This window comes from Helicoverpa zea, chromosome 12, assembly GCF_022581195.2.
Source record: "Helicoverpa zea isolate HzStark_Cry1AcR chromosome 12, ilHelZeax1.1, whole genome shotgun sequence".
NCBI classification, from domain to species: Eukaryota; Metazoa; Arthropoda; class Insecta; order Lepidoptera; family Noctuidae; genus Helicoverpa; species Helicoverpa zea.
The window spans coordinates 1,521-17,611 of record NC_061463.1 but is presented as its reverse complement, the minus strand read 5'-3'; the positions used below and the strand labels follow the sequence as shown (position 1 = coordinate 17,611).

At 53.9% G+C, this 16,091-nt stretch overlaps 1 protein-coding gene across 1 annotated transcript; it reads right to left on the bottom strand.

The window, feature by feature from the left end:
* Positions 1-14,500: 14,500 nt before the first annotated feature.
* On the bottom strand, positions 14,501-15,364 carry LOC124635035. Its single transcript, XM_047170789.1, has one exon. The coding sequence runs from the start codon at positions 15,362-15,364 to the stop codon at positions 14,501-14,503; it is 864 nt and encodes a 287-aa protein (XP_047026745.1).
* Positions 15,365-16,091: the final 727 nt, after the last annotated feature.

Sequence of the window (16,091 nt, the reverse complement as noted above, 5' to 3'; positions counted from 1 at the left end):
TGGTTACCGAAGGACGCGCAGGGGTAGGCGACCAGGCCCCTGTAGCGGATGTGGCTACTGGAAGCACCGATTCTATGTCATGTGACCCGGCTGACAACCGGCGCTCACAGGTATCCGGGCCTGTGAGTGTGAAATTGGCGACCGACGGACGCGCAGGGGTAGGCGACCAGGCCCCTGCTGCTGATAGTGCTACTGGAAGCACCAATCTTGGCACGGTCTTGAGCCAGGGGGGCTGCAGACCGTGCAGTGTGGTCCTGTCCGACGGGGAGTCGCGCGGAACTGCCTCCAGATTTTGGAGGAAGCGTCCGCGCGATGAAGTCTCGGACCGAGATGGGTCGATAGGCCTATCCTCAAGCGAGGAGGACCTATCGGCCCCAAAAGTGCCGACAGCTCGGCGGGGCCGAAAACCGGCACCAACAGGAGGGGGGGCCTCTTTGCGGCCGCCGAGGGATTCGCGGGGGCGGTTTCTGCGCTCCGCTACTCCGGCGGCCAGCGAAGAGAGTGATGTTGGGGTCAGGAGCGAGGACCCTGGCGGCGTGAGCTGTGTTTCCCTAGGAAGCACGAAAGCAGAGCTCAACGCCGCCAAAAGAGAGCAGCGGAGGGCGGTCGCGGTCGATGAGGTGACAGAGATGGCCCGACGCGCCCGCGAGCGACGTGCCGCTTTGGCGGCTTCAGGGGAGATGTCGGCGGTGGCGTTAAGCCAACAAGTGTTGGGCGGCGTGGATGTCGTCCTGAAGGTTGCCACGCAGTCCGGCAACCTGAAGGGCACATTCACCCGCGCCCTCAAGGAGGCAGCCGCCGACATCAAGGAGGCGGTTGGAGACCTCCTCAACCGAACGGCCTCAGACGAGGTCACTAAGTTGCAGGAGGAGAACAGCCGCCTCCGAAGAGATCTGGAGGATCTCCGGCGGCAAGTGGCTGCGCTGAGCGAGCAGCAGCAGCCACAATCTGCCGCCGTCGCCACTCCGCCCATGGCGACTCCCACTCCCGCACCGGGACCGACAAGCGCGCACACCGACGATGAGGTCGAGCGCATTGTTCGGCTCTGCATGCTCCAGTGCGGGAGCATGATGAACGCTCGCATCGAGGCCATCTCTCGGCGCCTTCCGCAGGAGCCAATCCTCCGGCCGACATTAGCGGCGGACAAACGGAGGACGGAGGAGCCGCCGAGACCTGCGCCTCAAAAGGGGAAGCCCGCGGAGGGTGTTGAAAAGCCCGTGGAGGGAACCCCGTCGAGTGTTCAGCCCACGACTGCCGGGTCCAAGGGTGAGACCTGGGCGAAAGTCGTGGGCCGCAAGAAGGCCCGCAAAGCCGCCAAAAAGGCCGCGGCACCAGCAGCAGCGCGCGCCGCAGTTGCGCAGCCTGCGCGACGGACTGCCAAAAAGACCGGCGGTCGCAATGCGCCGGCGATACGTGCGCCTCGTTCTGAGGCTGTTACGCTAACGCTCCAGCCCGGAGCTGCGGAGCGCGGCGTTACGTACCAGTCGGTGATTGCCGAGGCCAAGGCCAAGATAAAATTGGCAGATCTTGGCCTCCAGTCCGTCACCCTCAGGCAGGCTGCCACGGGTGCGCGGCTGTTTGAGGTGGCTGGTGCTGCGAGCGACAGCGTCGAGAAGGCGGACGCTCTGGCCGCCAAAATGAAGGAGGTCCTCAACCCAGAGGACGTCCGGGTCTCCAGGCCAATGAAAACCGCAGAAGTGCGGATTGCTGGCCTGGACGACTCCGTGACCTCTGAGGAGGTGGCGGCGGCCGTTGCTCGTGGCGGAGAGTGTCCGCCGGACAAGGTGCGGGCCGGCGACATACGCGTTGACGCTACCGGACTCGGCGTAGTCTGGGTTCGGTGCCCTGTAGCGTCGGCGAAAAAGATCGCCGATAGTGGCAGATTGCTGGTTGGCTGGGTTGCAGCGAGGGTGAAACTCCTGCAGCCCCGGGCTTTGCGGTGCTTCCGGTGCCTGGAGAAGGGGCACGTCCGGGCAAAATGCACCGCCGAGATTGACCGCAGCGACCTCTGTTATCGTTGCGGTCAGCCCGGCCACAAGGCGGCCCAGTGTTCCGCGGCGCCAAACTGCTGCTTGTGTTCGGCTGTGGGGAAGCCAGCGGGACACAAAGTGGGCGGAGGGGCCTGTGGCGCGCCTGCCAGCAAGGCCAAGAAAAAGAAGAGGAGCTCTAAGCCTGCCGGGGAAACCTCGCCACCCCCGCAGGCCAGTAGCTCCGCGGCCGACTCCCGGCCCAGGACCGTTGCCGAGGGAATGGAGTGTCAATAATAGGGCACCTCCATTTCCTCCAGGGCAACATCAACCACTGTGCCAGAGCTCAGGATCTTCTCCTCCAGAGCATGGCAGAGTGGTCGATTGACGTGGCTGTGGTCGCCGAGCCGTACTTCATCCCCGCCCGTGACAACTGGCTGGGGTGCGCTGACGGTTTGGTGGCCATTATTGGCGGGACTCTGACCGACCCGTCTCGGGGCCGTGGCTGGGTTGCTGCGGTCTCGGGCGGCATCGTCATTGTGGGGGCGTATTTCTCCCCCAACAAGAGTCTCGCCGACTTCGAGGGTTTCCTTGTCGAGTTGGGCGCCGTCGTAGGCCGTCATCACCCTCGCCCCGTTCTGGTGCTCGGGGATCTCAACGCCAAGTCATCGGCGTGGGGATCTCCGGTCACTGACCCTCGGGGCGAGGTGCTGGAAGAGTGGGCGGTGACGACCGGTCTGGTCGTCCTGAATCGGGGCTCGGAATACACGTGCGTGCGGCAGCGGGGCGGGTCGATAGTGGACGTCTCGTTCGCTAGCCCCTCTGTCGCCAGCCGAGTCCGCGACTGGCGTGTCGCCGTGGAGGTGGAGACGCTGTCGGACCACAGGTATATCCGGTTCGACGTCTCTGCCCAGACCGCGAGCGGCCGCCATCCAACAGCCCCGATCAACGACGGCCCGCGCTGGGCGCTTAAGTGCATCGACAAGGAACTGCTCGAGGAAGCTGCCTTAGTCCAGTCCTGGATTTGGGAGTCGGCGACGGACGGCCCCGTCGACGTCGAAGCGGTGGCGCTGCGGTTTCGCGGGGCGATGACGCAGATCTGCGACGCGTCCATGCCCCGCGTCCGCCAACAGTCCGCAAGGCGCCAGGTGTACTGGTGGACCGCCGAGATTGCGCAGTTGCGCATCGCGTGCGTTGCGGCTCGCCGCCAGTACACACGATACCGGAGACGACGTCGACGGGTTTCCGCCGAGGAGGACGCGCTGTATGAGGTGTACAGCGCGTCCAAGGAGACTCTGTGGCTGGCCATCGGCGATTCTAAGTCGCGTGCCAGGGAGGAGCTGCTGGGGTCCCTGGATCGGGATCCGTGGGGCCGCCCCTACCGTTGGGTACGGGGCAAGCTGCGTGCATGGGCGCCTCCACTGGTGCAGAGCATGCAGCCCCAGCTGCTAGGGGCGGTCGTATTGGCGCTCTTCCCTGAGCGAGCGGGACACGTTCCCCCGACGATGGCTTCACCCTCGGCCACAGACTCTCCCGAAGAGGAGAGCACCGATGTCCCCGAGGTGACGCAAGCAGAGACGAGAGCGGCCGTGTCGCGGCTCCGGGCTAAGAACACGGCGCCCGGACCCGACGGAGTTCCTGGCCGAGCTCTCGTCCTGGCTCTGAAGGAGCTAGAGCCCCAGCTGAGAGGGCTCTTCACGGCATGTCTCGAGCAGGGTCAGTTTCCCAGTGTGTGGAAGGAGGGGAGGCTGGTCCTGCTCAGGAAGGAGGGGCGCCCCGCGGACTCGCCGTCCGCGTACCGGCCCATAGTGCTGCTCGACGAGGCGGGCAAACTCTTTGAGCGTGTCATCGCAGACCGCCTCGTCAGCCACTTGTGCAGAGAGGGGCCGGACCTGGACGACAACCAGTTTGGTTTTCGTCGCGGGCGCTCCACCGTAGACGCCATAATGCGCGTGAGAGCCCTGGCGGAGGAGACGGTGTCCCAGGGTGGGGTGGTGTTGGCGGTGTCTTTAGACATCTCCAACGCGTTCAACACCCTGCCCTGGAGCTGTATTCGGGAGGCACTGAGATATCACCGCGTGCCTCCCTACCTCCGTCGCACAGTAGGGGCCTACCTAGAAGGTAGATGCGTCACATATCGGGGACATGACGGTGCCGGTCGGCACCTCATGACGTGCGGTGTTCCACAGGGATCGGTGCTGGGGCCGCTCCTGTGGAACATCGGTTACGATTGGGTGCTGAGAGGCGAACTCCCGTCGGGCGCCGACTTGACGTGTTATGCGGACGACACGCTTGTCACTGCCCGGGGGAGCTCGCACAGGGAAGCAGCGTTGATAGCCACGGCTGCGGTGTCACAGGTGGTGAACCGCATCCGGCGCCTGGGCCTGGAGGTGGCCCTCAACAAGTCGGAGGCCATGGTGTTTCATGGCCCCCGACGCGCGCCGCCGTCGGGATCACACATCGTGGTCGGTGGAGCCCGGATAGCTGTCGAGTCCACCATGAAGTATCTGGGATTGGTGCTCGACAGCCGATGGGAATTCGGCCCCCACTTCCGGCGGCTGGTGCCCAAGCTGATGGGTGCAGCGGGCGCGCTGTCAACGTTGCTTCCTAACATGGGGGGCCCGAGCGCCGCCTGTAGGCGGTTGTACGTGGGAATCGTGCGGTCCATGGCCCTATATGGGGCCCCTGTGTGGGCGATGGACCTGGCGGCCAGCACTCTAGCCATTCTGCGCAGACCGCAGAGGGCGATGGCCGTCAGAGTCGTCCGCGGGTATCGCACGATTTCCTACGAGGCGGCTTGCGTCCTGGCCGGATCCCCGCCCTGGGACCTAGAGGCTAAAGTACTCGCGTCGCTGTATCGGTGGCGCGAGGAAGAGCGGGCACGGGACTCGAGGCCGGTGCAGCGGCAGATAGCGCAGCGCCGAGCAGAGCTCCGTCAGGTCTTGGTGGCGGAATGGCGGCAGAGGCTTCTGCGCCCTACCGCCGGCCTCGCCACCGTCGAGGCGATCCGGCCAGTGCTCGACGACTGGCTCGGGAGAAGGCACGGCTCCCTGTCGTTCAGGGTGACGCAGGTGCTGTCGGGGCACGGCTGCTTCGGCAAGTACCTGTGTCGCATAGGCAGGGAGCCGGACGCTCGGTGCCACCACTGCGTCCATGGCGGGGAGGACACGGCGCAACACACGTTCGTTCAGTGTGTTGCTTGGGAGGAGCAGCGCCGTGTCCTCACAAATGAAGTAGGAGGCGATCTGTCGCTGCCGGCCGTGGTACGGAAGATGGTCGGCAGCGCAGAGTCGTGGGACGCAGTGGTGTCCTTCTGCGAGGACGTGATGTCGCAGAAGGAAGCTGCGGAACGGGAGAGGGAGATTTCAACTGCCGATCCCGCCCGCAGCAGGCGCTCCGGGCGCCGGAGGAGGGCAGACAACGCCCTCTTCCGCCCCCCATGAACGGGTCCAGGGGCGAAGGACTTGGGGAAGTCCCCGCCCCCTATTCAACGGACCCGAGGCGGAGGCGCGCGCGGGTGTCGACGCGCGCCTCTGAGGCGTTGCACGGGGGAGTTTAACACCTCACTCCCCCGTGCCCGAGGCGAGGCCCGCAAGGCGGGCCAGCACCAGTGCGGGGCTGCGGAAGAATTTGGATTCCCGCGGCCCCGCGCCCACGTGTAAGGAGGACACAGGGGGGTTTTAGCCGGTAAGAGTCCGGCACACCCCTCCGCCTCTCCCCAGGCGGAGGAAGTCCATGAGGATTTCCCCCCGAGAAAAAAAAAAAAAAAAAAAAAGGTTAGGTTAGGTTAGGTTGTCGCATAGGCAGGGAGCCGGACGCTCGGTGCCACCACTGCGTCCATGGCGGGGAGGACACGGCGCAACACACGTTCGTTCAGTGTGTTGCTTGGGAGGAGCAGCGCCGTGTCCTCACAAATGAAGTAGGAGGCGATCTGTCGCTGCCGGCCGTGGTACGGAAGATGGTCGGCAGCGCAGAGTCGTGGGACGCAGTGGTGTCCTTCTGCGAGGACGTGATGTCGCAGAAGGAAGCTGCGGAACGGGAGAGGGAGATTTCAACTGCCGATCCCGCCCGCAGCAGGCGCTCCGGGCGCCGGAGGAGGGCAGACAACGCCCTCTTCCGCCCCCCATGAACGGGTCCAGGGGCGAAGGACTTGGGGAAGTCCCCGCCCCCTATTCAACGGACCCGAGGCGGAGGCGCGCGCGGGTGTCGACGCGCGCCTCTGAGGCGTTGCACGGGGGAGTTTAACACCTCACTCCCCCGTGCCCGAGGCGAGGCCCGCAAGGCGGGCCAGCACCAGTGCGGGGCTGCGGAAGAATTTGGATTCCCGCGGCCCCGCGCCCACGTGTAAGGAGGACACAGGGGGGTTTTAGCCGGTAAGAGTCCGGCACACCCCTCCGCCTCTCCCCAGGCGGAGGAAGTCCATGAGGATTTCCCCCCGAGAAAAAAAAAAAAAAAAAAAAGGTTAGGTTAGGTTAGGTTAGGTTTTTTTTTTTTTTTTTTTTTTTTTTTTTTTTTTTTTTTTTTTTTTTTTTTTTTTTTTTTTTTTTTTATTCTGCTTTTCCCCGTTCATGAGATCAACGGGACCTTGGTATTCTAAGTTTCTCATTCATGCCAGTTCTCGCAGTTATGCCTCTCGCACTTTCAAGCCTCATACGCAAGCCTCATACGCATGCATACTTCATCTCTTATTCTTTGCCGGGTGGGATTCCCGCTAATAGCCTATGAATTTCCTACAGGGATGTTACTATCAGGTTTGTTTTTATTTCAATAAGGTAGGTCACACAATTTTGTTTATTTTACATTTTAGAATTTGATATCTTATATTTATACCTTGAAATTTTTAATACTTACTAACTATGTACATATGTATGTTAAGAACAATAATTAGATGACAATGCATATTTATTTTTTATGTTTACAATTTTAAAGGTTTATCTAACAATTTTACATTTGCTAGTTATTACAATGTTTACAAAGATTGATAATGACTTACAATTTCTTTATTTAATTGTAGTTTATACAATGCAAATAATTTATAAAGTTTAGATACTTTTCTTATTTTACTTAATAATAGATATGTAACTTTTTTCTTTCAAAACATTAAATTACATTAACTTAAACAATATTTTTAGTCTGTCCATTACATAGGTATTTAATTTAACAATGTCTTAAAGTTTTTGAAATATTTATACAATTTTGTTTGTTAAATGTTTAATTTGTACACTAGCACTTTGTTACAATTTTTATGTTTTAACACATTGCAGTTTTATGACATGAAACAGCATATTTTGTAAAAAGTACCTAGTTCCAATAAGGAAACTACTATCTTATGTATTTTTATTTGAGAAGTTTTAATCCTGTTCTTGTTTCACTTAATAGCAGGCACGCCCCTATCACACAAACTTTCCAATACTTAAGTCTATTTTACAATATGTCGTTTAGGTACTACTTTGTCTTACACAAACCGATGCGTCAATATAGGTAGATGCAAACGTTAACTTTTATTACATTTTATGTTTTGACCATATTTAACGTACTTACAACATATTATATGTAGATAACAATTATTATAATGGAAAGAATTTTTTTATTTATGTACTTTTAACTTACTCAACTAGGAACTTTATGACATTTTAAATCTTACAAAACTTATTGCTTATTAACTTATTAATACTTACTTATTACCTATCTAGTATCATTAACTAATTGTTTACTAGTTTGTACCACCTTTCAAACTTAATTGTTATTATGTCCCTAAACATATACCTACCCCAAAGTTTGAAGCTTATTATTTACTTTGTACCTCTCATTTTAGCTTTCTAATTTATCTATTTACATTGTCTAAGCTTATACTATGTAAATAAACTGAACTTTTATTTTTATTAATACTAGTTTTACTTTCTATTGCGTGCATTAGGGCACTGTATTTAATTCCATACCTTGGCGATTATTGTGTTTTAGTGGAGCTGTATAATTGCTTATATAAGTAATCTTTTAGCATTTTTGTCTTGTTATTGATTTTAATGTTACATAAATGTTGCTTTTTCCTACTTGCAGTCTATTATGAGTAAGGTACTATTTCTTAATTTTGTTCTATTTAAATAATTTCCGTCTTACCACAAAAACTTTTTAACGTCAGTTTAAGACTTGTCTAAAAAAATGTCAAATTATGACGTTGACATATGGTTCATTTTGGAGCCACATTTTTTTTAGACAGGTGTAAAACAGTGGTTAAAGTTTTTGTAGTAAGGCCATACATGTCTAATTTTCCTAGTTGTATTTAAGCATTCAATAACTTTAGTTGAGTTGGTTTGGCTTTTATGCAATTGTTTTAGTAGTTGTATTACTCACTTTTATATAGTCTAATACATTTACGCTTCTGGATAACTTTTGGTAATAATATATATATACTTATTTTATATATATTTATTAACTTTTCTTATACTTTTTACTAGTTTGGGCGTGATTGTAGGTTTGTGAGGTGTGTTGTATGAATGTTTGTGTTTGCGATATACAATATATATATTCACTATATATTTGTTATATCGTTTTTTATCTGTTTTTTGTTTATCCGGTGTCGCTGTATCTGGTTTTACCGATAGTTTGTTAGATTTTGTGTTGCATTCCCGGTTTGTGTTATTGTGTGTCGCGTGAATGTGTTTGTGTGTTGTCGTGTATGTTGCGTGCCAGCCAGTGAGTAGTGAGTCATACATAGGCTGTCGTTTGTCGGGCCAGGTAGTCCCATTTCCGGCGGACGGGGCACTCAGCGCTAAAGGCATTGTGGTCGGTTTTCTGTAACTTCGAGTGCGAACAGTTGCAGCACTGCGGTTCGTTCCCTGCGATGTAGTCTGCGCATTTCTCGCGCAGATGCGGGCCGCCGCAGTGGCTGCACCTGTCCGCACCTTCCATGCAAAATTTCCGGCCGTGTCCGAATGCCAAGCACTTCGTGCATTGGATGAGCGGAGACTGGTCCTCCACTCTGACCCTTTGCAGGTCCAGGTAAAGGGCTCCAGCCTCCACCATCCTCCGCCATATAATGGGTTTTACCTGAACTATGATGTGTGCCGTTTTTGGATTTCTTGTTCTCTTTTTAAACTTAATTGTCATATCCGTGTCCTCTTCCGAAAGGTCCATAAAGATTTCTTTATTCTGAACACGTATTGCTTGTGTTAGCTCTTCGTCGTGGTTAGGTTAGGTTAGGTTAGGTTAGGTTAGGTTAGGTTAGGTTAGGTTAGGTTAGGTTAGGTTAGGTTAGGTTAGGTTAGGTTAGGTTAGGTTAGGTTAGGTTAGGTTAGGTTAGGTTAGGTTAGGTTAGGTTAGGTTAGGTTAGGTTAGGTTAGGTTAGGTTAGGTTAGGTTAGGTTAGGTTAGGTTAGGTTAGGTTAGGTTAGGTTAGGTTAGGTTAGGTTAGGTTAGGTTAGGTTAGGTTAGGTTTACGGGGCAAGCTGCGTGCATGGGCGCCTCCACTGGTGCAGAGCATGCAGCCCCAGCTGCTAGGGGCGGTCGTATTGGCGCTCTTCCCTGAGCGAGCGGGACACGTTCCCCCGACGATGGCTTCACCCTCGGCCACAGACTCTCCCGAAGAGGAGAGCACCGATGTCCCCGAGGTGACGCAAACAGAGACGAGAGCGGCCGTGTCGCGGCTCCGGGCTAAGAACACGGCGCCCGGACCCGACGGAGTTCCTGGCCGAGCTCTCGTCCTGGCTCTGAAGGAGCTAGAGCCCCAGCTGAGAGGGCTCTTCACGGCATGTCTCGAGCAGGGTCAGTTTCCCAGTGTGTGGAAGGAGGGGAGGCTGGTCCTGCTCAGGAAGGAGGGGCGCCCCGCGGACTCGCCGTCCGCGTACCGGCCCATAGTGCTGCTCGACGAGGCGGGCAAACTCTTTGAGCGTGTCATCGCAGATCGCCTCGTCAGCCACTTGTGCAGAGAGGGGCCGGACCTGGACGACAACCAGTTTGGTTTTCGTCGCGGGCGCTCCACCGTAGACGCCATAATGCGCGTGAGAGCCCTGGCGGAGGAGACGGTGTCCCAGGGTGGGGTGGTGTTGGCGGTGTCTTTAGACATCTCCAACGCGTTCAACACCCTGCCCTGGAGCTGTATTCGGGAGGCACTGAGATATCACCGCGTGCCTCCCTACCTCCGTCGCACAGTAGGGGCCTACCTAGAAGGTAGATGCGTCACATATCGGGGACATGACGGTGCCGGTCGGCACCTCATGACGTGCGGTGTTCCACAGGGATCGGTGCTGGGGCCGCTCCTGTGGAACATCGGTTACGATTGGGTGCTGAGAGGCGAACTCCCGTCGGGCGCCGACTTGACGTGTTATGCGGACGACACGCTTGTCACTGCCCGGGGGAGCTCGCACAGGGAAGCAGCGTTGATAGCCACGGCTGCGGTGTCACAGGTGGTGAACCGCATCCGGCGCCTGGGCCTGGAGGTGGCCCTCAACAAGTCGGAGGCCATGGTGTTTCATGGCCCCCGACGCGCGCCGCCGTCGGGATCACACATCGTGGTCGGTGGAGCCCGGATAGCTGTCGAGTCCACCATGAAGTATCTGGGATTGGTGCTCGACAGCCGATGGGAATTCGGCCCCCACTTCCGGCGGCTGGTGCCCAAGCTGATGGGTGCAGCGGGCGCGCTGTCAACGTTGCTTCCTAACATGGGGGGCCCGAGCGCCGCCTGTAGGCGGTTGTACGTGGGAATCGTGCGGTCCATGGCCCTATATGGGGCCCCTGTGTGGGCGATGGACCTGGCGGCCAGCACTCTAGCCATTCTGCGCAGACCGCAGAGGGCGATGGCCGTCAGAGTCGTCCGCGGGTATCGCACGATTTCCTACGAGGCGGCTTGCGTCCTGGCCGGATCCCCGCCCTGGGACCTAGAGGCTTGTAGAAATACGTCGATTTCCACCGACGGGACTCGAACCCGTACTGATAATATTAGGCGTACGCGTATATAAGCGAAACGAAAGCGAAAAGAATGAGAGAAAGAATGTAGTCGGAAGGAAAAGCAATGAATTTTATATTACTAAAATGAATCAATATATTGTATTATGCACTAAATGAAATTACAGGTGACTTAGCAAACATGAAATATTTAAGCGAGCAAGTTAAGCGCGACGCGTGTGGCTAGCAGCCTGTCTTCCGAACACTGGCGTGCGCGGCGACACGGCGATCCTTCGCCCCTCCGGCGGTGCACGCTGCGTCCCGTCGCTCAAGGTCGTAGCCGCCGCTGTCCATACAAATATCACGCGCCCGGTGCATGGTAGTGGCACGTGTAAGCGCGCGGACAGATGCACTCGCGCGCACAAAGGATCGTATGATGATCGTATGATTTTTGTGTGTGGTCCAAGTTGAAAATATATAAGGTGGCGGTCCAAGTAGCGCAGTAGGCGCGGTAGCATCGCCACAGTTCCCCCCCGCCAGACCATGACTATGGTCGATAAAAATCGGGGAACCTCACACGACGTCCTCTTTTGGTTGCTCTCTCTTCGCGCGTCGTTTCTGAGGTGGTGACGACGTCTGACGTAGGTGCCTCCGCACCGTTGTGAACTCTGGGCTCGCTGACCTCCTCACGCAACACAAAAGCTGGTTTGAGTCTGTCGACAGAAACGTTAGTGTTCTTCCCTTTTACGTCTAACGTAAAGTACTTAGGCTGTCTTTGAAGAACCTTGTGCGGCCCGGTGTAAGGTGGTTCCAGGGGTTTCCGGACGTCGTCACGGCGAAGGAAGACGTGTGAAGCAGAATATAAGTCCCGAGGAATGTAGAAAGGGGAAGTCGTGTGCCACGATGTTGGTCTCGGTGTTAGATTGGCCATGTGGACCCGGAGACGCGTGGCGTACTGTGTGACGTCGGCTGCGGTGAACTGTTCTGTAGGAGATATAAACTGACCAGGTAGGTGCAAGGGTTCACCATAGACCAACTCCGCAGGCGTAGTCTGGATGTCGTCTTTCCAGGAAGTCCGCATGCCGAGTAGTACCAGAGGTAAGGCTTCTGTCCACTGTGATGTTGAGTGGCACATGATGGCAGCCTTGAGCTGCCGATGCAAGCGCTCAACGATGCCATTCGCAGCCGGATGGTAGGCGGTGGTGCGGAAGTGGCGCGCACCAACCAAGGTAGTGAGGGCCTTGAAGAGGTGGCTCTCAAACTGGCGACCCTGGTCCGTAGTCACCCGCGCAGGACAGCCGAATCTAGCTATCCAGCCAGACACTAAGGCAGTAGCGCAGGCCTCAGCGGTGATTTCTTTAAGCGGGTACGCCTCAGGCCACCGAGTAAATCGGTCGATGACAGTGAGACAGTACCTGTAATCATAAGAAAACGTTAAAGGTCCTACGATGTCAAGGTGTATATGGGAAAATCGGGATGAAGGCTTTTGGAAAGAGGATAAAGGTGCAATGGTATGGCGGGTAATTTTGCTTGCTTGACACTTCAAACAATGTCTAGCCCACTCTCTACAGTCTCTGCGCATCCCTGGCCATACAAAGTTTCGAGACACCAGTCGCACTGTAGCAGTACATCCAGGGTGATTTATATTGTGCAAAGAATCGAAGACTTGTCTTCTTAATTGTGGCGTCACGTACGGGCGCGGTAATGTCGTTGAGGTGTCACAATATATAGGTTTGCCACCATTCAGAGCGGTAATCTTCTCCAGCTTAAGTGACGAACCGTTCTTAATAAAGCTTTGCAGTTCTGAGTCTTCTCTCTGAAATCTTGCAAGTTCACTGAAATTGATGGCTGTTGACACCTCCTCTACCCGCGATAAGGCGTCAGCGACGACGTTCTCTTTGCCAGGCAAGTATCTTATGTCTGTCGTAAACTGGCTAATATAATCAAGATACCTGAACTGTCGGGGTGGTAGACTTTCCTTATTTGCTTTGAAGGCGAACATCAACGGTTTATGATCGGTGAATATAGCAAAGACTCTCGTTTCTACCATATGGCGGAAGTACTTTACAGCTTCATATACCGCCAGTAGTTCGCGTTCGTAGGGGCTGTATTTCTTCTGAGAGGGGCTCAACTTATGCGAAAAAAACGCTAAAGGTTGCCAGTCGTTACCTTTCCGCTGCTGTAAGACGGCTCCTATGGCAACGTCAGACGCATCGGTCACTATTGCCAACTCAGCTGATGGATCTGGATGAGCCAGTAGAGCTGCGTTGCACAATGAATGTTTAGTCTCTTCAAAAGACTTGAGTAGCTCTGGAGTCATGACCACAGGATGGTTGCCTTTTATTTTAGGACCAGCGAGCACGGCATTTAAAGGGGCTTGAAGTTTGGCTGCTTGAGGAATAAACCGATGGTAGAAGTTTACCATGCCCAAAAACCTTCGTAAATCCTTCACCGTTGTGGGGACTGGATAGTCCTGGATAGCCTGTATCTTACTTTCTAAGGGCTTCGTACCCGCTGCTGAAACCTGGTATCCTAGGAAAGTTACCTCGGAGCGTCCAATATTGCACTTTGCTGTGTTTACCACAATGCCATAGTCTTTCAGGCGCTGGAACAGCTGCCGTAAATGCTGCTTGTGCTGCTCGGGGGTTCGCGAGTACACCAAGATGTCATCGATGTACCCGTAGCAAAAGTCTAGCCCGAGCAACACCTCATCGATAAATCTCTGAAATGTTTGTGCAGCATTCCGCAAGCCAAAAGTCATATACATAAATTCATATAGGCCAAACGGTGTTGTAATGGCGGTCTTTGCTATGTCATCAGGATTTATAGCAATCTGATTGTATGCCTTAACTAGATCTATCGTTGAGAAGATTGTACATCCTGCTAGCTGATAAGAAAAATCATGAATGTGACGGATAGGGTATCGATCTGGTATTGTCCTGGCATTGAGTGCTCTATAGTCACCGCACGGTCGCCATCCATCATCCTTCTTTCGTACCATGTGGAGAGGTGCTGACCACGGACTCTCTGATCTTCTGGCCATCCCGCTCGCGAGCATGTCTTCAAACTCCTTTTTAGCTGCCATGTGACGCACGGGATCTAGGCGTCGGGGTTTACATGATACCGGAGGGCCAGGCGTCGTCCTTATAAAATGCATAGTGTTATGCTTACCCGGTAGATGAGTACCTGGAGGCCGCGTTATCTCCGGATACTCGCGCAGAATATCGTGGTAGGCTGTCTCTCCTCTTACGGCCTTTACGGATGCGACGTCGTCGGTACCCTTACAACGTACTCCAGCAACTGATAGCGACGTTACATTGTCTATCAAGCGCTGGTTCCTGCAGTCGACGAGTAAGTTGTAGAAACTAAGAAAGTCTACGCCAATGATAGCACGTGACACATCAGCTATCGTAAACCTCCAGGTGTAGTTCCTGCGAAGACCTAGGTTGAGTTGTAGCTGTATCGGACCAAAAGTGTGAATGACAGTATTGTTAGCAGCTACTAAATCAAATTTTGATTGTTTTACTGGCGTCTTAACTGCTGACCGGGGAAAGACACAAAGATCAGAGCCAGTATCTACCAGGAACTGCATCTTGGTCGCACGGTCGGTTATGAACAAACGGCCTGATGAGGAAGAAGGACAGTCGTTGGCCGCTACTTGCGACTGCCCGCTGCGTTTTCCGACTTATATGTGCATGGCTGCTTACACTTCCTAGCCTTATCACCGAACGTGTAGTGGTAGTAGCAATGCGGATGATCGGGAGGCTGTTGCTGACGTCTAAAGCTGCTAGGGCGGTCATACCTTCTGTATCGGGATTGTGAGCGGGAGCGTGAGCGTGAGCGGGGTCGTGACTGTCTCCTGTCTTGCTTATCGAGCCTCGTTGTCAGTAGGGCAACTTGCTTGGTCAGCTCGCTCACTTGTTTAGCCAACTCGGAGGCAGGAACGCTAGCGGAAGCAACTTGCGGGGTCGACGGTGCTATCTCATGCACCCTGTCCGCGATCTCAGCTAGTTGCTCGACCTGTAAATCGGCGATCTGTGAAGCAATGACAGTTTGTATGTTCTGTGGTAAGCGACTTGTCCATATACTTTTGACAAAATCGGATGCACCAGAAGGACCTGCTAAATTTTGCAAATGGCGGAGAAACTGAGATGGTCTCCTATCACCAAGCTCCTCGTGAATTAAAAGTTGCTGTGTGCGCTTCTCTTGTGAGGCGGATAGACGGTTGATCAGCTCTGTCTTTAGTTTAAGGTACTTGTTTGTCTCAGGAGGGTTAGTGATTATGTCCTTAACTTGTAGTGCATATTTAGTCTCTAGCTGCGTGGTAACAGTGTAAAATTTACTAGTGTCACTAGTTATCCTTGAAAGCACAAATTGTCCTTCTAATTGTGCGAACCAAAACGCGGGCTCCTCAGGACAAAATGGTGGGCAAGATACCCCTACTCTAGCAACTTCTCGTTGCGGCACTACGTTACTCTCTTTAGATTCAGCATCACTAAAACGCTCAGCCTGAGACATCTTCACTTCTTCGAAATTTATTAAAAATATTTAAACGCTCACCGCTAATCACTTGTACCAACCCCGATGCAGGTAAACAATTTTTCGACGTGCAGTAACTTCACTATTCCGGTACCACCGCTTCTTCTGTTTCTTCGGATCACGTCGGGGTCACCAATGTAGAAATACGTCGATTTCCACCGACGGGACTCGAACCCGTACTGATAATATTAGGCGTACGCGTATATAAGCGAAACGAAAGCGAAAAGAATGAGAGAAAGAATGTAGTCGGAAGGAAAAGCAATGAATTTTATATTACTAAAATGAATCAATATATTGTATTATGCACTAAATGAAATTACAGGTGACTTAGCAAACATGAAATATTTAAGCGAGCAAGTTAAGCGCGACGCGTGTGGCTAGCAGCCTGTCTTCCGAACACTGGCGTGCGCGGCGACACGGCGATCCTTCGCCCCTCCGGCGGTGCACGCTGCGTCCCGTCGCTCAAGGTCGTAGCCGCCGCTGTCCATACAAATATCACGCGCCCGGTGCATGGTAGTGGCACGTGTAAGCGCGCGGACAGATGCACTCGCGCGCACAAAGGATCGTATGATGATCGTATGATTTTTGTGTGTGGTCCAAGTTGAAAATATATAAGGTGGCGGTCCAAGTAGCGCAGTAGGCGCGGTAGCATCGCCACAGGCTAAAGTACTCGCGTCGCTGTATCGGTGGCGCGAGGAAGAGCGGG

Coding starts and splice junctions, on each gene's coding strand:
- LOC124635035 (XM_047170789.1), bottom strand. CDS start 15,364: ATGTCTCAGGCTGAGCGTTTTAGTGATGCTGAATCTAAAGAGAGTAAC.